Consider the following 25967-nt stretch of genomic DNA (forward strand, 5'->3'; position numbering starts at 1 on the left):
TTTTTATATTTTCGGGTCCAGAATTTTGAACACTTTCTTCTATAGCTTACATGCAGCCGGTGTCACCTTATAAGAAAAATGAGTCATCTGATCATTTGATTTCTTTTATTTTTAGGGAGAGTATGATAAAAAAAAGAAACAAAAAACTCTAAAAACGTTCTTTCTTTGCTTGTCCAGTGATGACAGTAAATATAAGCCAAAATCAGGTGAATCCTGACGAATTCGGAATGGATTTTCCAGCGACTCGCAAAGAAAATCCTCTCTCTTGCGAGTCAGAATACATGGTGGTGGGGTTGGCGGGTGTGTGTGTGTGTGGGGGGGGGGGGGGGGTAGGGGGGGTTGGAGGTTGGCTGGATCTCAGTCTTTGAAGTCGATAATAACTGGCTTTCCAAATTGTGCAATGATGTATCAGTTATGAGTGCTTTCTGCTTTATTTTTGCGTGGTGTGTGAACCGCAAAATGCTTGGGCGATAATAACATTATTTCCTGTCTGGATTCGAACCAGCGTTCGGAGTTTTGATATCCGGACTGCATATAGAGAAAGCTCTCCGCTAACTCGGACAAACAACTCTGATTTCCCTGCCCTAGATATACTTTTGAATAATTTATATTGCTGTTTTGAGGGGCCTGTGTTCTTTTCTTTAACGCTTTTATTATAAAAGATAAACACATTTGAAAACTAAACATTGCGAAACAGCTGCATGTGGGAAGTTTACTCAGGTGATTGCAACATCTTTAGGGTGCTTTGGCGACACCAAAGGAACAAATATAGAAAATATAAATTTCTACACAGTACAGATCCGAAAATGTTTGGAAACAGAAACTGGAAGGCAAATATAAAACTTTCGAAAAACGATAGGGAACTATTCCGAATTAAATTTGTATGTTGGTGGTAACAGAAAAAGAGACTTTTCTTCTATGTAGAGGCAGCTGTGACGTCTCTTGTGTGAAATTTGATCACTATCGAAAATCCTCACTTATCTCGAATTACAATTTAGTTAAATTTGCCTAATTTATTACAGCGCAGAAAAGTTTTCTTCTTCGATTGACCAATCAAAGAGCGAGAATTTGCACTTCACATCATGCCAGCACATTGGTAAAACGAACACAAACTCTCTTTTCTACGTTCTCGATCAAACGTTCCACTGGATTTAGAGAGATTCTTCAGGAATTCGAATTTGGATGCTTGTGATCCATATTATATGCTTTACTTGTAACGATTGGATGATTAACGGGGAAGATTCCATGCTGACATTGAGCTACATTTGAATTTTATTATCGTTCGCGGTTCAAGGACTGCTCCGTTTCGTTTCGGAAATGGCTTCGATGGAGATCACATTTCTTCTTGTTTCGATCCTAGCCGTGTTAGGGGCACAAGGAGATTTACGGTACAAGGAATTATCAGTAAAAATGCCTGGTGCCGCCGCTAAACAGGTAAAGTGTCGAGAAATGCTCAAAGTGTGTGTGGTTTTAACAACTGCCTCACCAAATGTTAAACGAATTTTTTGAGTACACTCTTTGTCAATTCCGTAAAATAATCTTTTGTGTTATTCCTTGATGTTAAGGTCAAAGCTCCTTGTTATAATTTACTCGATTATTAGTAATAATCGGTTCTTGTATCGTGCTTGACTATGAAGCTAACTTGCTTTATTGTAGTTGTCGTCAAATTGAGATCGTGTCTGATTTGTTGATATATTCTTTAGAGAATCGTCTGTGTAGACAGTTCACCCATAATTAACTTATTCTACAGTTTTATCTTTATCAGTTTGAGATATTACAGAAAAAAAGTTCGGATAAACATATATCACATGTTTTCAAAAGAACAATTAATCGTACACATAGCAGCCCAGAATCTGTTGAAATCGATTATTATTGCCCTTTTATAGCTTTTAATGACTAACGTTGACTCAATTGTCAGTGTTTTTAATGACTAAGAGTAAATATCGTTATTTCTTATGGTCTCACTTCTGACACTAGCTTATTCTTCAGTTTGTTTGTTTTGATTTGTATTTTCGGTCTAACGGCTGTTCAGGTCAATTAAATGAATGTGTTAAGCTTAAGTATACTAATTAATTTATCCACATTATGTATGTATGTACTTAGGAATGATAAAAAAAAAAAAACAACAGAAATTAGAATAAAAATCAAAACTGAGTACAGGATTTTTTTAGGATAACAGTATAAACGATATCAAGTTTGAGTTGTATATTAAGTTGTATATCAAGAAATAAGAAATAAGAATAAGAAATAAGAAATAAGAAATAAGAAATCATTACATGGCAAGTTATTGTATACTAATGTTTACATGTCACACTCGAAAGAGAACAAATATTAAACTGAACAACTGTAAAAGAATCCCTCATGTGTTTCTGGAGAGGGGTTTTTGGTTTGTTTAACAAGATGTGAGGTTCCTTTAAAAAACTAATTATTTTTTGTTTTGTTCCAGAATGATGATTATCTATGTACATCTGTCCCAGTACATGCTGATGAGGAGTATATAGGTATGATTCTGTTAACATGTGAAAATGTGCCACACTAATTACTCCTTTAGTAAGATTTCCAACAGTCAAGGGGATAGTATAAAAACGTATTTACTCAAATAAGCATCTCCCCCTACTAAGCACCCCCTTTGAACAGGAAACTAATAACTGCCTCCCCCATATAAGCACCCCACCACCCAAGTTTAATGTAATTGAGTAAAAGGAGTATATTTAATGAAAAAATGTTTATTGAAAAAAGCTGCTCCAAGTTGTGATAATGGTATATAGACAAAGAAACACTATTGTAGCAGTACAAACTTATATCAAAAGAAACAAAAACATACATCGGCTTTTTGTGCGAATTTCATCCTTCAATAAGCTCCTCCCCCCAAATAAGCCTACCTCAAATTAGCGCATCCCGCAAATGAGCACCCTTCTGAGAGTCGAAAGATTTAATAAGCGCAGGGGTGCGTATTCAAATTCCTTACATATTTTGTTGGTTCTAGTGAGCTTTGAGGCGGAAGCAACTGAGGAAGTGGCACATCACATGATACTCTCAGGCTGCAAGATACCAGGAAGCAGGAAAAAAGTTTGGTAAATACTTAGATTTGTTGGTGATATGCTTTTTTCTTGCTTACCTCATTAAAATAGAATTATTAATCATTGGTAATGAAGATCTTACTAGGAAAAAGCAGGATTCGTGTGATGTTGGATCAAACCTTAAATCTCTGAAAGGGAAAAGGGTGGTGGATCCAAGCCCAATATACATTTATGTGCTCCCTTATTAAATTAGGGTGATTTAGATCCTCGCAGGCCAGCCTACCTGTAGGCTTCGGATGCTGATTTCGGCAATAAAACCCTTGAAATCTTGAATTCGTAGTTCGTGGCCGCTATCTTGGATTCCAGTGACATAAAATGAGAGGGGCCGTGGCCACAAACTGGCCACAAACTACGATTTCGAGATTTCGAGGGTTTTTATCGCGAAAACCATCATCTAAAGCCTACAGCTAGGCTACACGCAGGCAAGAGGATGCCACCCTGAGCACATTTGATTGCGCATACACAATTTTTGTTGATACCTTGCCTTTTCCAGTTCCACTCCAGGACGGAAAGATTCAGTGTGTGCACACAATAGAATGTGCTCGAGTCTGCATCCTCTTCAGGGGTGGATCTAAAAGTTCCAATAAGGGGGGAGCCCAAAATAAGGGTTTTAAGAAAGGAGGGGTCGGATTTATTCTTCTTCTGTGGATTTTCTTATATTTCTTGTTATTTCTGAGCCAAATATCAGAAAATATAGGGGGAGGAGCCTGCAGGGCCAATGCCTTGAAAGGGCCTGTTAAAAACCCTGGCTACACCGCTGTATATCTCATGTTTTAAATAGAAGCTGAACCACCACCTGATCCACCATGATCCTCACGTCTTATGTGCTCATTTCCTTTTAGGGGGTGTGGTCTGATGGGGGGTCTGGAGTGCGCCTCTGGGCAAGAGATACTTTTTGCTTGGGCAAAAAATGCACCACCCAAAAAATTACCAAAAGGTATTGTATGCATACTTGTCAACTCTCCCACATTTGGTGGGGGTCCCAAAATTTTGGACCTGCTCTACCGTGTTGAGCACTAGACCTCCCACGTTTTAGTGATTTCTATTGCTTCTGAAAAAATAATTTTATATAAAATAGACATTTTGCCTATTTTCTTTTAAAATGTTCAAAACAATAATTCCCTTAGTGCAATTTATCTAAAACCCTCGTGAGATCGGTAAGTGGATTTGTGCACAAGAGCTTTATGTATGGCAAATGCCTCAGAGTGTCTCTCTATCTCTACCAAAAAAATTCTCAAGCCTTGAGATTTTCGAGGGTTGACAGGTATAAGTATGTATAAATAGTAACACAGTACTGTTTTCCAACCTGTGTTTCCTTCTCTTGTGATCTAGACCTTCAAAGTACGACATGTGCCTTTGCAGATCAACCTCTTTATCTCTACTTTATTTTTTGACAGGGGTGGCCTTTCAAATTGGGAAAAAGTTCAACATCAACTATTTGGTACTACAAGTGCACTACAGACATAAAGCGAAAGGTTTGTAGTTTATGTGTAGACTCTTGAAGCATTTTTGTTTTCTATGCCACTATTGACTTGCTGTTTTGATGGAAAATATGCCATAAACTTGCTTGTTTTCAGTTGGCCAGTCTGACCACTCTGGGTTTGTACTTCACACAACTACAACAAGGTTAGCTAGTTGGTGATGGATAAGGAGAGGAGGGGGTACTGGTTATTATGACACAAAGTCTCGCTAAGAATGAATACAAACAGTGATTAGGGTGAGGGATGGAGAACACGCACCACCCTTGCCCCACTCCGCCCAGCACCCCTGGATGATGTACCGTACGATGTGTTGTACATGGGGGATGCAGCTGCCCTTAAACTAATGCATACCCATATAAACAGGGCTCCTGGAATTACGCGCTTGTGCGCAAGCATAATCCCACGTAATTTAGCTAAATTTTGAAAGACAAAACATTTAAGTGCACAGCTGATGTGTTCTTTTAGGGTTCTTACCTCTATTTCTCGTAAAAAAAGACAGATATTCTTTGTAAGAGTGTGATATTTCGAACTGAATTTCGAAAACAAATAAAATGACTAGGCGTTCTTTGCTAAACCGCGAAGGCCTAGGACTAATAATAAAATACCTTTTTTAATTGGCTGGTGGCTAGGAGCCAATGAAAACTTGCCTTATATCTTTTTGCTCAAAATAATAAACCCTTTTCAAGTTATTTCGTGATTTCCTTCGGTACAAAATGTAGTTTGGACGTAACAGTTGATATTCCGTGTAATGTAGCGCGTAATTCAGTAAAGAATCACGCAAAATTTTGATTTTTCAAGAAAAATGTATTGCAAAATCCCGCATAATCTAGCACGTAATGATTGATTTTCCGAGTAATTTAGCGCGTAATTTAGCAAAGAATCCCGCATAATTTTGAGTCTTCTTCAGCGTAATTCCAGAAGCCCTGTATAAACCAATGTGTATTTGCTTCATTTTCCTGAAATCATCCTGATTAATTTGTCCTGTTTGTAGACCACATTACATTGCAGGGATCTACCTGCTTTGGTCCGGAGATGCTGATATCCCCCCAGACACTCAAGGTTTGTGGGTCCCCCCCAGACACTCAAGGTTTGTGGGTCCCCCCCCAGACACTCAAGGTTTGTGGGTCCCCCCCCCAGACACTCAAGGTTTGTGGGTCCCCCCCAGACACTCAAGGTTTGTGTGTCCCCCCCCCCAGGAACTCAAGGTTTGCGGGTCCCCCCCCAGACACTCAAGGTTTGTGGGTTCCCCCCCCAGACACTCAAGGTTTGTGGGTCTCCCCCAGACACTCAAGGTTTGTGGGTACCCCCAGACACTCAAGGTTTGTGGGTACCCCCAGACACTCAAGGTTTGTGGGTACCCCCAGACACTCAAAGTTTGTGGGTACCCCCAGACACTCAAGGTTTGTGGGAACCCCCAGACACTCAAGGTTTGTGTGTCCCCCTTGACACTCAAGGTTTGTGGGTTCCCCCCAGACACTCAAGGTTTGTGGGTACCCCCCAGACACTCAAGGTTTGTAGGTCCCCCCACAAACCTCATTTTGCTTAAGTAAAAGGGGTGGGTCTATTGAAAACACAAGATCACCCCTGGACCTGCCCAGATTATCAACACCATTTCACCAGAATTTTGAAGCTGGCTAATGCCAAATTCTTTTCACAAATCAACAAGACTTAAGCAAAAAGTATATGAGCTAATCATATAAAAAAAAAAACTCTTCAAATAATTTTCTATGTCTTCTATGTCATCAGTGGGAAAAATGTCCATTTAATCAAAATTATAATAGTGTTACAGAAATTGAAAATAAATGATATGTCAACCAACAGATAAAATTAACGCCTCACAACCCCTCCCATCATTCATCTTGTATTAAATACTATGAATCTGATGTCATCTACAGTATAGACAAAATGACCAGGTTATAGTATGCACTAAGACTACGGTCCTCTCTCGTAGAAGTCCATGTGGATCTAGCTTGCAAGTACCAGGATGATCATCCCATTTATGCGTTCGCATATCGCACCCATGCTCATGGCCTTGGTGAGTGATTCAAACGCAGCTGGTGGAAATCAGTGAGAAAACTGTATTATGGCTATTAATGTGAACCCTCGTTAAATTAAGTTTGACTGTACGGTATTCTAAGGCATGTCTATGTCCGTTGTCTATTACTAAAAATACAGGTTGACACATTAAAGCATGTAAAAGTGTTTTGCACTTTAAACAGACTCCACTGTGCTGTCTGTGATATTATAGAGTGTTATACTTCCTGCTTTCTCTCTCACGTGTGAAGGCCGTGTTATTAGCGGATACCGAGTACAAGACAGCAAGTGGTCATTGCTGGGAAAAGGCGATCCACAGGCACCACAGGTAAAATCGCCCCTAAGATTACTGTATCTATGTAAACGTGTTAGCGCCAATATTGTCACACGGCACGATCAAGTATGCTTCACATACCGTATTTACTCGAATAAGCGCCCCGGCGCATATCATAATTTTCGACTGTCAGACGGGGCGCTTATACGGGGGAGGTGCTGATTCGAGGGTGGCGCTTATTTAAAAGGGCAAATTTAGAACAAAAGGCCGAAGTGTTTTTATTCATTTAATATCATTTTTTTACTACATCAGTTTCTATTCTCTATATCATAGCAGCTTCTTTCAATTTTCATCCATTAAATACCCTCTTTCTTCTCCTTTCTATGAGCTCCAGTGCTTTCTTAAATCTACATTAAAATAGAGGGGAGGGGGGCGCTTATTCGGGGGTGGCGCTTATTAAAAGTTTTGGGTTCAAAGGGTGCGCTTATTCGGAGGAGGCGCTTATTAATAGTTTTGGTTTAAAGGGGGCGCTTATTCGGGGGAAGGGCTTATTCGAGGGAGGCGCTTATTCGAGTAAATACGGTACATCTGACTTAGATACGGACTACTCTGAGTGGTTTAGCTTTACTGGAGATTCTTCCTCTCCAGGTACAGGTGCACCGAAATTTCTACCTTCCCAGACCACTCGAAACCACTTGATTGCCACCGATCCATATGTTGCGCCTCTGCCGTGCCGAATCTATTTGTTTTGATTCGGCAGATGAATAGTTCGACGTCTGAATCAGTCAAGTTCGGCGCGGCACTTACCGCGGCTGCACCAGTCGTGCTGCGGCAAAAGCGCGATACCGATTCGAAGGTCGAGCTTTTGATGTGCCGAATGAAATATCATTTTTGTTCATTTTATGGAACATGAGTGTAAGCATGTCTTTTGTGACTTCTGTATGCCATCTTTAGCACCCTATCAGTACTTATTGATTATGCAAAAAGTGCTTTTCTAATGAATGTTCCTCAACAGGCCTTCTACCCGATAGACCACCCAGTGACTATATCCAAAGGAGACACAGTGGTAAGGGGTACATTCCGTTCTTGTTAAAAGCACATATTTCCATTTCACCATTTAATGAATATAACTTGCGGCAGTCCTCTAATGGATGCATAGATGACGTCATAGCTCGTCGTACACAACGAGACGCAGCCGAGTTACGTGACTGCTTTTCATGACACGCTGTGACGGCATCTGTAAAGTGTCTTACGTTAAAAATTCTGTTGATAATTGTACAGGCTGCGCGTTGCACGTTTGACAGCCGAGGCCATAAACTAGACCATCATGTCCACATAGGGTGAGTACGAGTTAACTATTTTATACGGCCACTCCCAATATTAGGGACTGTGGATCACTCGTCTTCTCGGGTGGGGACGTTAAGCCGATAGCCGAAGATAGGGGTAGTGTTGCCTCCCCTCCCCTCCCCCCCCAAAAAAAAGGCTCAGGCCTACCAACGGAAACCAAAGACAGGACAAAAAAAAAATCGCCACATCCTTCAGGAATAAAATCGCGCAGCAAAACTTTCCGGGGAATTATTGAGCAAAACAATAACAATAACAATAATAAATAGCCACTCCCCCGTAAAATATCAAATGAGCCGTCCCTTGGATGTAAATCCTAGGGTACCTAGTACCCAGGGCGTCTCGGTCAGCGTAACGAGGCGTGATGGTCCTGCCCCGTTCTGGCGCCTGTGACCTCGACGCCCTAAGTTTTCGAGGATGTTAGATGTTGTGTTACATGCGTCGTACTGAAAAAAAAAGATATCATTAATTATAACTATGAAAACTTATATTTAGGTCCCTCTTTATTTTCCATTTTTTTAAATAAATAAGCAGCGTTATATAGCTTCCCGTCTCCATAAGCTCTGCTTTCTTCGGGACCGCTCGTATGTCTCGTATGTACATATGTTAGTTCAAATAAAGAAAATGAAAAGTGTTGTTGTTGTTGTTGACCATATCCTTTCTCTTATAGGGCCACCGGTGCAGATGAAATGTGTAACTTCTACCTGATGTATTACCGTGATGCGTCAGCTAGACCTTTACGCCAGGACGAGTGCAATTCAAATCGCCTCCCGCCTGATAGCCACTTCCCTAAAGACTCTGACAAGCCTCTGAAGCCTCCCGTGGACACGAGTGACGAGCTGACAGGAAGTAGGAAGAGAGTGCTTGAGGACGTGGATGTTCCTGAGGATGACGAGCTTGTCATCAAGATGCCAGGAGCTCAGCCTGATGAGGTGACGTACTCCGCGAAGTTTTCGCGATGTGACAATGTAATGCTTGCGAGAGGCGCATATTTCACGACCCCATATCGAGTATTTCACGACACAGTATCGAGTATTTCACGACACCTCATCGAGTATTTCACAACACCTCATCGAGTATTTCACAACACCTCATCGAGTATTTAACGACTCCTTATCGAGTATTTAACGACACCTTATCGAGTATTTCACGACACGTCATCGAGTATTTAACGACTCCTTATCGAGTATGTCACGACACATCAAGAGACGTTTGATTTGAATTAGTGACTTTTTTTGTTGCCAATTGGACACGCGTTTGAATAAGAACCAAATGATAGATGCATTATCTCACGTGTCACACTACGTCACCAAAATAGAAAAATATAAATTAAACTTTATTTCGAACTCTAACCGTAGCTCCTGTTCCATTTATTTTTAGGAAAACGATTACCTTTGCACGGCAGTGAGAATAAAGGAAAGAGAAAAATACATCGGTAAGGAGAATACAGTAAACTAATTCAGTACAGTAAACCTTTCTATAAAATGTGAAATTATAGCGAAAGAGTATAAGAAATCAAATAATGGTGAATATATGCGCTATTGGTATTGCATCGTTGGTATTGCAAACAAAAATGAAGTTTGGAAAAATGGCCAGATGACGAAAAGGGATTAACAAATTAATGATTCTTCACTCCCGGAAAGTTGTAGCCTCGACCAATCTATGCTTAAAAAAACTATTAAGGCAAATTGTCGATATAAAATATATGCCGAGGAAAAACGTGATATATTAGCGTGCACTTGTAAAGGAAGAGAAGAAAGTAAAGAGAAAGACACAGCATAATACGCCCGTGCGTGAACCAGGAGAAGGAGAGGTAGGCAGAGAAGATAGAAAAGATAAGTTTGTCCCTTTAAATTTATAAGTATACCTTTCTACCAATTTTCAGTCCACTTTGAGCCTCAAGCCAGCAGTAAAGTAGCGCACCATATGTTGCTGTTTGGATGTGATGAGCCAGGAAGCGACCAGGAAATCTGGTAAGTGTTAGAGCTGTTCAACTTGCCTTTGCCTTCATCGCTCCTTCGAAGTTCGATATTCACCCCCCCCCCCCTCCCCTCTTTTTTAGGATTTTAATGATAACTTACTCGATCTTTCAATTTGTAGGAAGTGCAGGGAGATGAGCGGTAGAAAATGCAAGGGGGACTACAAGGTCATCTATGCATGGGCCAATGACGCCCCTGCAAAGAATTTACCCCAGGGTAAGAATCAAAGCTAGCCATAGGGATCCCAAGGTAAGAATCAAAGCTAGTCACAGGGATCCCAAGGTAAAAATCAAAGCCAGCCACAGGAAACCCAAGGTAAGAACCAAAGCCAGCCTCAGGGATCCCAAGGTAAAAAACCAAGGCTCAGCCACAGGGACTCCAGGGTAGGAATCAAAGAATGCCACAGGGATCCCAGGGCAGGAATCAGAGCTTGCCACAGGGACCCCAGGGTAAGAAACCAAGGCTCATCCACAGGGACTCCAGGGTATAGGAATAAGGTTAAACACAGGGACCCAAGGTTAAGAATCAAAGCTTGCCACAGGGACCCCAGGGTAAGAAACCAAGGCTCAGCCACAAGGATCCCAAGGTAAGAAACCAAGGCTCAGCCACAGGGATCCCAAGGTTAGAAACCAAGGCTCAGCCACAGGGATCCCAAGGTAAGAAACCAAGGCTCAGCCACAGGAACCTCAGGGTAAGAAACCAAGGCTCAGCCACAGGGATCCCAAGGTATGAAACCAAGGCTCAGCCACAGGGACCCCAGGGTATACGAATTAAGTTAGACACAGGGACCCCAGGGTAAGAATCAAAGTTTGCCACAGGGACCCCAGGGTAAGAATCAAAGTCGGTCACAGGGATCCCAACGTAAGGAAACCAAAGCTCAGCCACGTGGATTCCAGGGTAAAGTGAGATGCAATACAAAGTTAGTTTGATTGGGTCACCAGTTTAGCTGTTTTGAGGGGGAGGTTATGGTAGATGTGTTGTTGCAGGGGGCCAAAATAAAGTTTCGACTACTTCGTATTTAAAGGCTATAGGATGTTATGACTTTATATCGATCTATTTTAAAATGTTGAATTTATCGTTCTCTAGACGTAGGGTTCAAGATTGGCAAGAACACGAACATTAAGTACCTCGTTCTTCAGATGCACTATAAACACAAAATACAGCGTAAGTATTGCTTAATGGAAACTACGATAGGTAAATTAGTGAATTCGACAAAGCTTTTCCATTGCATTGCTCATGCATTTTATTACTAAAATATCTCCCAATTGAGTCCCTCCTCTAGATGTTTCTCAAATGTTTGTATAGTTTGAATACTATGTATACCCTATCACCGGATGAACAAATTACCATAAATTATAAGGCTTATACACTTTATTAGAGCTGAATGATACCTTATTCTCTTGTTTCTTATAACAGCTGGATTAAAGGACAACTCAGGACTTGTCTTGAAAACAACAACCAAACGGTAGGGCTTGTACTGAGTGTGTTGATCTATCTTGAAATGATGTAACATTAGCTCTTGTTGTTTCAGTCAAAAGAATACAGCTGGTGTTTTGGTCATTTGGGCTGAGCAGGCGTCTATCCCTCCAGATACGAATGGTAAGTTAGGGTTGATGTTAACTATGAGGCAATTGCAACGCAAGCACAAGTGAGAATCGTTCAAAGGCAGGTATGAGTGTAAGATAATCAACAGTTGCGTTTTCTTGCGCTTGTGTTTTAGTGGGAATCGGAAGAGAACGTGCGTTGCGCTTTACGCTTGCCTCCTACCTGGAACAAACCTTTAGAAACCCTTAATAATGGTAATATTTTCGCAATAACTCAATAATATTAAGAAGACTTGATATTCACGTACTGTTTTTTTTACCAGGTTTTCATGTTGACGTGGGGTGTAAATACGAGGAGGACTTCCCCATTCACCCATTTGCTTTCAGGACGCACGCTCATTCCCTAGGTAATGTTTTTCCCCATGGTGCTGGTCTTGATCCATATGGTGATGATCACGATAATAAATTGGATTATGCTAGCAATGAATTGTTGTTGTGATAGTTGAGCCACTAAAAAAATGCGGCGGTATTGATTGTGATGCTCCAGAAATGAAATGAAAAAAGGAGAAGATGATGATATGAAAACGTAGATGATTAAAATACTAACCTTCATTATGTAAAAGGTTGAGAAAATTGGGTTTTAATGCTTATTATTATGTAAATCATTATAATGACAATGATGATAACTAGTTTCTGCCGATTACACAACGATAACGATCACCCTGATATCAATGACTTGTGAAATGTGTTCAGGTCGTGTGGTGACTGGTTACCAAATTCATAACAAGCACTGGACTCTGATGGGCAAAGGAGAACCGAAAGCTGCCCAGGTAAACAGTGCACACATATAGACACTTATCCCAAGTCCTCTAGTGCATATGATAAACATTACAAAAATAAGACGCGCTTATCTCAAGAAACTTTGTTAAACACACTTATGTCCTTAATTCCATGTTATTTTTTTGACATTCTTTCACGCATGGGACATTTTCTTATTGTTTCAGGCATTTTACCCCATAATGCATCCCCTGACTGTATCTTCAGGGGATTTGTTGGTGAGTAGAACAGTGTAGTACTTGCCATGTTATGGCTTGGGAAAGCCATCTTCAATCCACTTTTTTATGTGTTTCTTGTTTTTGTCATAAATCCTGGGGAACAATTTCTCTAGGCAGATTTGACTCAAATGAACAGTTAACGAATCAAGCCCTTAATGATGATTTGTACCATGTACCAACAAATCACATGAGAAGTCCGTGTGACACTAAGCTGCTCACACAGGCGCCAGTAGTACAGTTGCCCCAATTTCCCTGCTTTTCCGAGATGTTTCGTTCTTGTTTAAACCTCTTATCAATTAAAAACGATATATTAATATTTTCGCTACTGAGATGAACGAGTGAGTAGGGTTTGATGGCCTACATGCTCTTGCCTCATGTACCGGTTAATCGTGATGACTGTCTGCTTCAGGTTGCGAGATGCACTTATGACACAGTAGGGCGAGACCTCAAGTCCCCAGTCGGCATTGGGTGAGTACAGAAATCAAGTCCCCAGTTGGCATTAGGTGAGTACAGAAATCAAGTCCCCAGTTGGCATTAGGCGAGTACAGAAATCAAGTCCCCAGTTGGTATTAGGTGATTACAGAAATCAAGTCCCCAGTCGGCATTGGGTGAGTGCAGATATCAAGTCCCCAGTCGGCATTGGGTGAGTGTGAGTACAGAAATCAAGTCCCCAGTTGGCACTGGGTGAGTACAGAAATCAAGTCCCCAGTTGGCACTGGGTGAGTACAGAAATCAAGTCCCCAGTTGGCATTAGGTGAGTACAGAAATCAAGTCCCCAGTTGGCATTGGGTGAGTACAGAAATCAAGTCCCCAGTTGGCATTGGGTGAGTACAGAAATCAAGTCCCCAGTTGGCATTGGGTGAGTACAGAAATCAAGTCCCCAGTCGGCATTGGGTGAGTACAGAAATCAAGTCCCCAGTCGGCATTGGGTGGGTACAGAAATCAAGTCCCCAGTTGGCATTGGGTGAGTACAGAAATCAAGTCCCCAGTTGGCATTAGGTGAGTACAGAAATCAAGTCCACAGTTGGCATTGGGTGAGTACAGAAATCAAGTCCCCAGTTGGTATTAGGTGATTACAGAAATCAAGTCCCCAGTCGGCATTGGGTGAGTGCAGATATCAAGTCCCCAGTCGGCATTGGGTGAGTACAGAAATCAAGTCCCCAGTCGGCATTGGGTGGGTACAGAAATCAAGTCCCCAGTTGGCATTGGGTGAGTACAGAAATCAAGTCCCCAGTCGGCATTGGGTGAGTACAGAAATCAAGTCCCCAGTCGGCATTGGGTGGGTACAGAAATCAAGTCCCCAGTTGGCATTGGGTGAGTACAGAAATCAAGTCCCCAGTTGGCATTAGGTGAGTACAGAAATCAAGTCCACAGTTGGCATTAGGTGAGTACAGAAGTCAAGTCCCCAGTTGGTATTAGGTGATTACAGAAATCAAGTCCCCAGTCGGCATTGGGTGAGTGCAGATATCAAGTCCCCAGTCGGCATTGGGTGAGTGCAGATATCAAGTCCACAGTTAGCATTAGGTGAGTACAGAAATCAAGTCCACAGTCGGCATTGGGGAAGTGCAGATATCAAGTCCCCAGTTGGCATTAGGTGAGTACAGAAATCAAGTCCCCAGTCGGCATTGGGGAAGTGCAGATATCAAGTCCACAGTTAGCATTAGGTGAGTACAGAAATCAAGTCCCCAGTCGGCATTGGCTGAGTGCAGATATCAAGTCCCCAGTCGGCATTGGGTGAGTACAGAAATCAAGTCCCCAGTCGGCATTGGGTGGGAACGGAAATCAAGTCCCCAGTCGGCATTGGGTTAGTACAAAAATCAAGTCCCCTGTCGGCATTGGGTGAGTACAGAAATCAAATCCCCAGTTGGCATTGGGTGAGTACAGAAATCAAGTCCCCAGTCGGCATTGGGTGAGTACAGAAATCAAGTCCCCAGTTGGCATTAGGTGAGTACAGAAATCAAGTCCCCAGTTGGCATTGGGTGAGTACAGAAATCAAGTCCCCAGTCGGCATTGGGTGAGTACAGAAATCAAGTCCCCAGTCGGCATTGGGTGGGTACAGAAATCAAGTCCCCAGTTGGCATTGGGTGAGTACAGAAATCAAGTCCCCAGCTGGCATTAGGTGAGTACAGAAATCAAGTCCACAGTTGGCATTAGGTGAGTACAGAAGTCAAGTCCCCAGTTGGTATTAGGTGATTACAGAAATCAAGTCCCCAGTCGGCATTGGGTGAGTGCAGATATCAAGTCCCCAGTCGGCATTGGGTGAGTGCAGATATCAAGTCCACAGTTAGCATTAGGTGAGTACAGAAATCAAGTCCACAGTCGGCATTGGGGAAGTGCAGATATCAAGTCCCCAGTTGGCATTAGGTGAGTACAGAAATCAAGTCCCCAGTCGGCATTGGGGAAGTGCAGATATCAAGTCCACAGTCGGCATTGGGTGAGTACAGAAATCAAGTCCACAGTTAGCATTAGGTGAGTACAGAAATCAAGTCCCCAGTCGGCATTGGCTGAGTGCAGATATCAAGTCCCCAGTCGGCATTGGGTGAGTACAGAAATCAAGTCCCCAGTCGGCATTGGGTGGGAACGGAAATCAAGTCCCCAGTCGGCATTGGGTTAGTACAAAAATCAAGTCCCCTGTCGGCATTGGGTGAGTACAGAAATCAAATCCCCAGTTGGCATTGGGTGAGTACAGAAATCAAGTCCCCAGTCGGCATTGGGTGAGTACAGAAATCAAGTCCCCAGTTGGCATTAGGTGAGTACAGAAATCAAATCCCCAGTCGGCATTGGGTGGGAACGGAAATCAAGTCCCCAGTCGGCATTGGGTTAGTACAAAAATCAAGTCCCCAGTCGGCATTGGGTGAGTACAGAAATCAAGTCCCCAGTCGGCATTAGGTGAGTACAGAAATCAAGTCCACAGTCGGCATTAGGTGAGTACAGAAATCAAGTCCACAGTCGGCATTAGGTGAGTACAGAAATCAAGTCCACAGTCGGCATTGGGTTAGTACAAAAATCAAGTCCCCAGTCGCATTGGGTGGGAACGGAAATCAAGTCCCCAGTTGGCATTGGATGAGTACAGAAATCAAATCCCCAGTTGGCATTGGGTGAGCACAGAAAACAAGTCCACAGTCGGCATTGGGTGAGTACAGAAATCAAGTCCCCAGTTGGCATTAGGTGAGTACAGAAATCAAATCCCCAGTTGGCATTGGGTGAGCACAGAAAACAAGTCCACAGTCGGCATTGGGTGGGTACAGAAATCAAGTCCCCAGTCGGCATTGGGTGAGTACAGAAATCAAGTCCCCAGTTGGCATTGGGTGGGTACAGAAATCAAGTCCCCAGTCGGCATTGGGGAAGTGCAGATATCAAGTCCACAGTCGGCATTGGGTGAGTACAGAAATCAAGTCCACAGTTAGCATTAGGTGAGTACAGAAATCAAGTCCCCAGTCGGCATTGGCTGAGTGCAGGTATCAAGTCCCCAGTCGGCATTAGGTGAGTACAGAAATCAAGTCCCCAGTCGGCATTGGGTTAGTACAAAAATCAAGTCCCCAGTCGGCATTAGGTGAGTACAGAAATCAAATCCCCAGTCGGCATTGGGTGGGAACGGAAATCAAGTCCCCAGTCGGCATTGGGTTAGTACAAAAATCAAGTCCCCAGTCGGCATTGGGTGAGTACAGAAATCAAATCCCCAGTCGGCATTGGGTGAGTACAGAAATCAAGTCCCCAGTTGGCATTAGGTGAGTACAGAAATCAAGTCCCCAGTCGGCATTAGGTGAGTACAGAAATCAAGTCCACAGTCGGCATTGGGTGAGTACAGAAATCAAGTCCCCAGTCGGCATTGGGTGAGTACAGAAATCAAGTCCCCAGTCGGCATTAGGTGAGTACAGAAATCAAATCCCCAGTCGGCATTGGGTGGGAACGGAAATCAAGTCCCCAGTCGGCATTGGGTTAGTACAAAAATCAAGTCCCCAGTCGGCATTAGGTGAGTACAGAAATCAAGTCCCCAGTCGGCATTAGGTGAGTACAGAAATCAAGTCCACAGTCGGCATTGGGTTAGTACAGAAATCAAGTCCACAGTCGGCATTAGGTGAGTACAGAAATCAAGTCCACAGTCGGCATTGGGTTAGTACAAAAATCAAGTCCCCAGTCGCATTGGGTGGGAACGGAAATCAAGTCCCCAGTTGGCATTGGATGAGTACAGAAATCAAGTCCCCAGTCGGCATTGGGTGAGTAAAGAAATCAAGTCCCCAGTCGGCATTGGGTGAGTACAGAAATCAAGTCCCCAGTCGGCATTGGGTGAGTACAGAAATCAAGTCCCCAGTTGGCATTAGGTGAGTACAGAAATCAAGTCCCGGTTGGCATTAGGCGAGTACAGAAATCAAGTCCCCAGTCGGCATTGGGTGAGTAAAGAAATCAAGTCCCCAGTCGCATTGGGTGGGAACGGAAATCAAGTCCCCAGTTGGCATTGGATGAGTACAGAAATCAAGTCCCCAGTTGGCATTGGGTGAGTAAAGAAATCAAGTCCCCAGTCGGCATTGGGTGAGTACAGAAATCAAGTCCCCACATGGCAAAGTGTAAGCTTACTGAAATCAAGTCCCCAGCTGGCAAAGTGTTTCTACAGAAATCCCCAGTTGGCATAGGATTATCGCCGAAGGTCTTGTCAACACCAGCTGGTCTCGCTACGGCACGGTTATAACGCAACACAATGTACTTTTCTCTTTAAAAAGGTGTTGCCTAAAATGAGAGTCTCATTGCGATAGCGTCAATACAGCAGCGGGATGGGGTCGGCAAGAAAATTCAGTTTAAAGGAGCAGTGTCATGGTAAGAGCTTTGCAAAAGCTCTCCGGCCTGGACACAATGAATTTCAGTCAAATTTCTAACATTGACTTATGAGCCTTTGGTTCATGTGGGAGGCTTAAATTCAAAGGAAATGACCACAACCTGTCAATAAACATAGTTTTCAATAAAATATTGCATATTATTTTAACAAGGCATTGACAGCTTCAACTGTTTGCCTACAATAAACACTGACTCCAGACATGCGGAGTACCATGACGCTGCCCCTTTAACATGAGCGGAGACGTTGGGCAATTTGAGTAAAAAAAGAACACAAAAGATCTGCGAGAGTAAAAGATTGCTTCTGGAAGTACCCTTATTAAACGATGACGACTTCGTGTGTGTATCAATTTACAGTGCTACAGGGGCGGACGAGATGTGCAACTTCTACGTCATGTTTTATCGCGAATCTAAATACGAAGACAGACCTATCCCAAAATGCACCAAGAACTTCCACTCCAAGAACTTCCCTCCAGACTCCGACACCGCCCTAGTGACGTCATCATCATCGGAGGAGGAAGGATCAGGGATGATGGACCCGGCACAAGGTGCGTTGGACCAGGGTGCTCTCCTTTATTTCCCTATTGGTAATACACCGCAAAAAAAATCTTTTTTTTTTAATTGTTCACGTTTTTAAATTTTGATTTTTGTCTTGCATCACCACCCTAAGGTGAACGAATCCGAAAATCAAAGGGGCAACGAACGATTTTTTTTAGGCTCGAGAAACGATGCGCCTATCTTCTTAACCCATCAGAAGCCCTGATCAGGGTGACATAATTTTTCGTGAAGATTTTCTCATTTTTACTCGAATGGTATTTTTGGTATATAGATTTGAAAATAATGTCACAAATTCTTATTTTGATTGGCATATTTTCAATATTTATATTAAAAAAAATAGATGGTATTCCTGCCATGCTAGCTCCTCAAAAAATGTACCATGAAAGCGGTCTAAATTTGGTATTTCACAGAAAATCCGCTGAACAAACTGCGGTATCACCTTGTCGAGAACTGGCCCCTACTCGGGCAAGAGACCCTGGGCCAGGTGTCAGCGGTAGCTCTGGACATGCGTGGTAACGTGGTTGTGTTTCATCGTGGCAGTCGCGCTTGGGACTTAAAGTAAGCCTACGTATTAAACAAATATACCTTGTGGTAGGTGTTCGCTTCCTCCATGCTTCTGCCTGGTGCACACTAGTGTCATAACGACCTGGGCGCGCACACTCTTATCGTTGTATATTCAAGTGTGAATGGTTTTACATTTGGAAATAAGCCCGACATAACGACATTGAGATAGGAGAAATGTCGTTATGTCACCAGTGTGCATCAGGCATTAGTGACAACATTAGCACGAATAGAATCATAATACTATCTTGAGTGGCAGTTCTTACAGACCAACACAAGAACACTGAGGAATCTGTCTCTGTGGTAAAACTATACATAAGTGATTCTTATATGTGGAGGTCCTGTGATGACATTGTCAACTACAGTTCTTACCGACTAGCACATGTATAAATAACTAATGAGGACACTGGCTCTGTGATACCATTCTCAAATACAGTACTTACAGATTAGCACGCATAAATAAACAGGGTACCTAGTACCTTTCCACCCTGCTACCCTTCATACGTAGTTGTTAGCGTTGATTTTATAGGTGTTGTTTAGTTAAACGGTGTTTTCCCCCGATATTTTAGATCTTTTGATCGTGATAATGTGTTCCAAGAGAGGACTCCAATCAGAGAGCACACCGTGACAACCTTCGACCGCAAGACCGGCAAGATCATCGGCAGATGGGGACGTGACAGGTGAGTACATGTTGGCGTGACGAGCATCACGCAATCATCGTTATCATGGTGTGACAAACATCACGTAATTATCATCATGGTGTGACAAACATCACGCAATCATCATCATGGTGTGGCAAACATCACGCAATCATCATCATCATGGTGTGATAAACATCACGCAATCATCATCATCATGATGTGACAAACATCACGCAATCATCGTCATCATGGTGTGGCAAACATCACGCAATCATCGTCATCATGGTGTGGCAAACTTCACGCAATCATCATCATCATTGTGTGGCAAAAATCACGCAATCATCATCATCATGGTTTGACTAACATCACGCAATCATCATCATCATGGTGTGACAAACATCACGCAATCATCATCATCATGGTGTGACAAACATCACACAATCATCATTATCATGGTGTGGCAAACATCACGCAGTCATCATTGTCATGGTGTGACAAACATCACGAAGTCACCGTGACTTGACCAACATCACGAAATAACCAAAGGGATATTTTCTTGGCGTGTCTTGTGCAATGTTTTTCTAAAAAGTTTGACTAGACTTTTTTGTTTATTTCCAGGTTTTATATGCCTCATGGGCTCACCATCGATCACGAGGACAACACATGGATAACTGACGTTGCGTTACACCAGGTGCGTTGTGTTACAAGTGGCAGCAAGTTGACGAGGCGGGGAGAGCACATATAATGTTCAAGTGAAATAAGCCCTTTCTGACATTTGAAAGCTTCTGGCTGATAAGCGCTGAATAAGTTGCTTTTTGTTTGTTGTGATTTTGCCGCCAAAATCCGGAACACGTGCAAAGTTTGCTCCCCAAAAAGTCACGTGATTTCTTAGGGGGTGTCGCCTTTTTACGGAAGAGTATTTGAAGTGTGGCCGCGTAGTGTTGCAATCGGCGGCAAGTCTCACCACATCGCTAGAATGTGCCGACCAATTTAATTTTGTTGCGTTCACACGTGGCTACGTTGTGCTGGTTCTTCTGCCAGGTCCACAAGTACGGTACAGACGGCAGTAGTGAGCCCGTTCTAGTGCTGGGCGAGATGTTAAGGCCTGGTTCAGACGACAAGCATTTCTGTCAACCAAACGATGTTGCCATAGAAACCACTGGTGTTTTCTACGTGGCCGACGGGTAAGTCGAGGCTTTTAAAGGCGTAATGTTTTGTGTGAGGGGAAAAGTGTTTTGTGTGATTAGGAAAGTTGGAGAGCGTGTTGCAGTAGCCCGACCTGTGATCTCCGTAGACTACTTAGTGACCCGGCCTGCTGGTTTTGTACGTTGCTTAGTAACCCGGCCTGTAGATTGTGTAGTTTGCTTGTTCCTTTGTAAAAACAACATCAGGACGAGCAAGCAAAAACGGATGACATCCCTTGTCTTTATTTGACTTTAGACGTCGTAATTGTCATTTATACCATTGACATCGTCCTTTTTTTTTCTTGAGCCTTTATGCCTTTATGGATTTGCGATGCACTATCATTTGTACTGTATTTTCAATCTCAATGTCTGACCTTGTTTTCTCATGACTGTAGATACTGTAACAGTAGAGTTATGAAGTTCAGCCCGGAAGGCAAGCTACTGGAGCAGTACGGCAAGGCAATGTCTGCTAGAGGGCTTGGTAGGTTTACAACCTGCTCCAGGGGTGGTTATGGGAGAAATTTCTGACACAAATTTTGTACCCCTGACCTCCTTAAAATCCCACCCCCTACCCCTCGAATAAAAAAACTTGATTCGGAAGCTCATCTGTAACTATAAATTTTTGAAAATGTCTTTGTTCATTTTATTCCCTTCCAGAAACATTATTTTCTCCATTTCTCGCAGGTTCCCCGCCCCCCTTGGGCGTTTTTGACGTCGTGCACAGCCTTGCTTTGGATCAGACTCACCACCATTTGTATGTGGCTGACCGTGAGAATGGTCGAGTGCAGAGACTGGACACTAAGAAGGGCAGATTTGACCGAGAGATCACCAACAAAGAGTTTGGTGCTTCAGTGTATGCTGTTGACTTCAATTCACACGATGGTAAAAATAAAATGTGGGGCCATACAACTAGCTTCGCTTTCTCTAAAAATTTACAGAGATGCGCGTAGCTACATTTGCAATATTCGAAGTTATTTAAACTTTATTCAAACCCAATATTAAAAACAATAGAGGCAACAAGAGGCTACATGCAGATGATTACAGTTATAATATGAATACAATTCATTTGTTCATAGAAAATCACCTATATTATATGATACCATGAATATGTTCCTTTTTCTTTTTAGGTGGGGTTTTGCATATTGTCAACGGTGAATCAGTGTTCGGTGGCAAAAGAATTGCAGTCCAGGGATTTACTGTCCGGACATCGGACGGAGCACTATTGGGCAAGTGGCCCGGACAAGGAAATGTGAGTTGAAATGGTGGCTGTAGATATAACGTGGTTGGGATGTAATGACGGTGGTTGGGATAATATTATTGATCACGCCGATATTGGTGATGACATGACGGTGATATTACAAGAATGATGTGATATTGGTGATAAAATAACGACGACAATAAGATAATGATAGCGCGGAGATCGGCGATGATTGATGATGACTACGACAGGAAAGACGTCGGCAATAACGTTGGGATGGTTAATTAAACGATGAAGAGGATGGCGATAATGATAATAATGGTGATGATGATAGTTATAAGGATTGTGGTGGTGATGATGGTAGTGTTCATGGTGGGGATGGTGATAGTGTTGTGAATGGTGTTGATGATGATGATTAATGATCATGATGTTGATGTGCCTACTCGTCTCTCTGTTTCCGCTTTCTATAGTGATGTTCATTGCTTATGCCCAAATCATTTGTTCTTCTCATGTTTATTATCCTTCTTTCCTTAGTTCTTCACTCAACCACACGATATCGCATCCTCCGCCGACAACAATGAGCTGTTCGTGACGCAAACCGGACCTAACAGAGTGTGGAAACTCACTCGTGTCTTGCCTCCTTTATCCAACGAGAAATCACAACCAAGCGGCCACTCGGAATCATCCCAGTCTGTCAAGACTATTGGTGATCACTCGAGAAGGTTTGGAAACGAGAATGATTACACGGACTCTGCGGGTGATAGAAAAGCCAGCAGGTTCGGGGCGCATAATGAGGCGTCTTCTTCGTTTGACGAGAAGAACAAAGAGGATCATTCTTCACGGTTTCATGGAAAGAATGATCACGAATTTTCTAGAAAGTTCGGGAAAGGTCCCTGGACGGAGGAAGATAGACAAGCAGAAGGCTCAATGAAGGCGTTGCCTACACTCGTGAGTAGCGAGCAAGGTGAGACCACTTGGTTACCTTCTTAAAGCAGACAGAAACCTCAAAAAATGAGACAAATGAATCTATTAGAATTCGCGCTATTTAACAGACCATCCGCTCTAAATTATCAGTTACATTCTCAAATAAACTTCCAATAGACACACTTCTTTTAAAATGTTAAAATATTTTTCCCGTTTTCCGTTAAAAATCATAATCGTAATACCGATTGACTCAAAGAATCCATGTTCATCTGTATTTTCAATGCTAACAACAACAAAGGAGTGGTTGATCGACTTTTTTTTTAACTTATGCCCAAGGCTGTTTTCTCTGCGGGCCAGCAGTCAGAGCAGTTAGCTGCTCAGGCTTTATATATGATGAAACTACAAAGTCCGGTACGCTAGCGCGTCGGCGTCGATACTTCATGTAGCTAAAGCTAAGATTTTCCATCGTTTAACGAATTTTTTAATCTTTTTATCATAGAATGTGCCACATGTTTGAACTGATTACAGGGTACAATAGTTAGTAAGATGAGCGTACAGACCAATAAATTATGATCACTTTTTGTCATTATTACTTTGTGTGTTTTATGGCCAGAGACGGATCATTTGACTTCTGCTTGGGGTAGTGGCTGATTCCCCCAAAAATAACAATTAGCCACTCCACCCGTCAAGTATCAAATTGTCCGCCCCTAACCAGTCTTCTCTATTAACAAACTCCTCTACCAACTCTTATTGTCGACTTCCCACGTGACAGATCCGTGTGTCCTTGAGAATGCCACCGGTCCGTGTAGAGGAGCATTTCCCAAGTGGTACTACAGCACTGCGGATAACGCGTGTCACGAATTCCTCTATGGGGGGTGTGGCGGTAACGCAAACAAGTTTGACAGCAAGAGCGAGTGTCTTGAAGTCTGCTATAGAGGTAACGAAATCATGTCACGCGAGGTCACGCGCCTCAAGTATATTGATGTCACGCAAGCGTAAGTCTGTTTATAGAGGTAACGGTGTCATGTCACGTACCTCAAATATATTAATGTCACGCAAGCGTTAGTATGTTACAGAGGTAACGATGTCATGTCACGTGAGGTCACGCACCCCGAATTTATTAATGCCACGTAAGCGTTAGGCTGTTTATAGAGGTTCCGGTATCATGTCACTTCAGGTCAAATTCGCTTATTATGCTCCTTTTTGTCTTCTATTCTGTAGATGAAAGAAAACACTCAAAAATCCCGGATGACAACTTAGGGAAAAAAAACGAAGATGCCTTGAAGAATTTAAAAATTATTACAACGAGTAATCGGCCAACCGCTGACCCGAGCGAGATCACTGACGGGCTCTCAACACAGGGTACCCATGACGAGTGGGATCTCGCTCAGGGCGAGGACGAGGGCCCTGAGAGTAACATACATTATAATATATCGGACTACCCCCCGTACCAACCCAAGAACAAGGGCGGAGTTAATGGTAAGGACTGCGCTTGCGCCATGCATCTTCCTTTATATTTATGTTACCCTCATCATTATTATCCGACACTCAACACCCAACATCAACTTTCTTTTCGTCATCATCATCATCATTACCAAAATATAATTATTGTCATCATAATCAACAATAGAACAGCAGCATAATTAATTATAATTAAATAATCATCATATTTTTGGAAATATAATAATCGTCATCATCATCACCAACAACCCTATTAAAATTTACTTACCATCATGGTTCGCTTCTCTATCTTATTCTTATTTTCAGGAAAAAAAATTCAAGCGTACCAAAGTAAATAACGGCGCGCGAAATTTTGATATTTAACCAAATGCCCAAATTTGCCATTTTAAAATTAACGCAAAGTTTTTGTTTCGAACAATATAGCAATTGAAATACGTGTATTAGGTTTGAGATTGTAACCTCGGTCGAGAAGAAAATGCGTAGCAAAGTGAGACATGGAGTGGTCTAGGAATGTAAACAGTGCATTTCTTCTTGCAAAGAACCTTTTGACCAGCGGTGTCCGCGCCTGTGGAAAGCAATATCCCCTTTTTTATCATTGTCGGGTCGCCCTATTTGATCACTAATCTTCAAATGAAATGTTCCATATTTTTTCTATTGTCCCAGGTACCGCCTCCGTGCACAAGCTAGAGCACCCGACCCAGTCCCCCGACGAACTGGCGGTCGGCATGATCCCCGCGCTCATCATCCTCTCAGTGCTTGCCGTACCAATCGTCTTCCTCCTCCTCATTAGCATAATCCTGCGCGTGCGCGCTTATCGACGCGAGTCTCGTTTCCATGCCAGCAGGCCGTTGAAGGGCAAGGAGCAAGAAAGACTGGGTGTGAGTCGAACACGTGGTTGGTGCTCTTATTTGAACTGCTGTGACAAGAGAAAGTATGGGTTTGATAGAGTCGACTTAGCCGAGTTTTACAGTGACTCTGATAGCGAAGGAGTCTAAAAATGTAAGCTCATTGGTCAAAAAAACGAGGAGAAAATGATAAAGAACATTCCAAGAAAAATATAAAGTTTATAGGGTCGATTTAGCCGAGTTTCGCTATGCAGCAAGGATGGAAGGAAGCCTAAAATTTGAGTGAGAATAGCAAGGGTGACATGCAGCATGCCAAGAGAAATACGGCTATTATGGGGTCGACTTTTAACGGTGACAGCAAAGTTGTTCAAAGATCATCTACGTGATAGCAATGTGCTTTGCTACAAACTAGTAGAATCCAAAGCTGGCTTTATGTGGCAAAGAAGTGCCGGGTCTGCACGATGAGTGGAATTTGCAAGATCGAATAAAAAAATAATAAGCAGTGGCATAAGCGATGTGGCTTCGAGAGCATCTAACCGCAAATTGCAACAGCTTTTATCGTCGTTGCTGCTGATCTCATTTTACTGGTAACAATTGATCAACTCCTCTGTTAGCCGATGAGTATGGACATGTGAAAGCAAAGTAATACTTTGCTCACTTACTTTTTAAATAAATTTAGAACAAAATTAAAAGCTTGCCAAAATGCTTTCTGATATATAGAGAAATATAACGCAATGATGTTTGAAACGTCGACATGAGCCATTTCAGAGTTTAAGTGAGTGTCCCGTAAGGGTAGATAAACTAATTGTATCAGATAATATCTGATAATTATATATATACTAGATTAAAAAAAACCTATTTTGATCAGACTATCCCAGACTATCCCCCACCGCCCATACTACCCCCAATCGCCCAGACTATCCCCCACCACTCAGACTATCCCCCACCGCCCAGACTATCCCCCACCGCCCAGACTA

The 25967-nt window shown here is 42.6% G+C and overlaps 1 protein-coding gene and 1 long non-coding RNA gene across 2 annotated transcripts; both read left to right on the forward strand.

The window, feature by feature from the left end:
* The first annotated feature begins 1066 nt into the window (after positions 1-1066).
* LOC5513959 (peptidyl-glycine alpha-amidating monooxygenase A) lies at positions 1067-25158 on the forward strand. The gene is made up of 34 exons (XM_032383545.2): positions 1067-1434; positions 2447-2501; positions 2987-3074; positions 3923-4017; positions 4478-4555; positions 4658-4706; positions 5553-5620; positions 6513-6596; positions 6847-6923; positions 7885-7935; positions 8151-8209; positions 8884-9145; positions 9594-9648; positions 10099-10186; positions 10314-10408; positions 11279-11356; positions 11609-11657; positions 11724-11791; positions 12060-12143; positions 12490-12566; positions 12741-12791; positions 13201-13259; positions 17976-18166; positions 18587-18734; positions 19307-19417; positions 19997-20069; positions 20420-20562; positions 20958-21043; positions 21247-21444; positions 21690-21811; positions 22295-22724; positions 23457-23621; positions 23906-24163; positions 24809-25158. The coding sequence occupies exons 1-34, from the start codon at positions 1318-1320 to the stop codon at positions 25138-25140; spliced, it is 4044 nt and encodes a 1347-aa protein (XP_032239436.2). The 5' UTR covers positions 1067-1317; the 3' UTR covers positions 25141-25158.
* Positions 13266-16843, forward strand: LOC125563067. The gene is made up of 2 exons (XR_007308093.1): positions 13266-16694; positions 16765-16843. It is a non-coding gene; the product is annotated as an uncharacterized LOC125563067 (long non-coding RNA).
* Positions 25159-25967: the final 809 nt, after the last annotated feature.

Source organism: Nematostella vectensis, chromosome 5, assembly GCF_932526225.1.
Source record: "Nematostella vectensis chromosome 5, jaNemVect1.1, whole genome shotgun sequence".
Classification (NCBI taxonomy): domain Eukaryota; kingdom Metazoa; phylum Cnidaria; class Anthozoa; order Actiniaria; family Edwardsiidae; genus Nematostella; species Nematostella vectensis.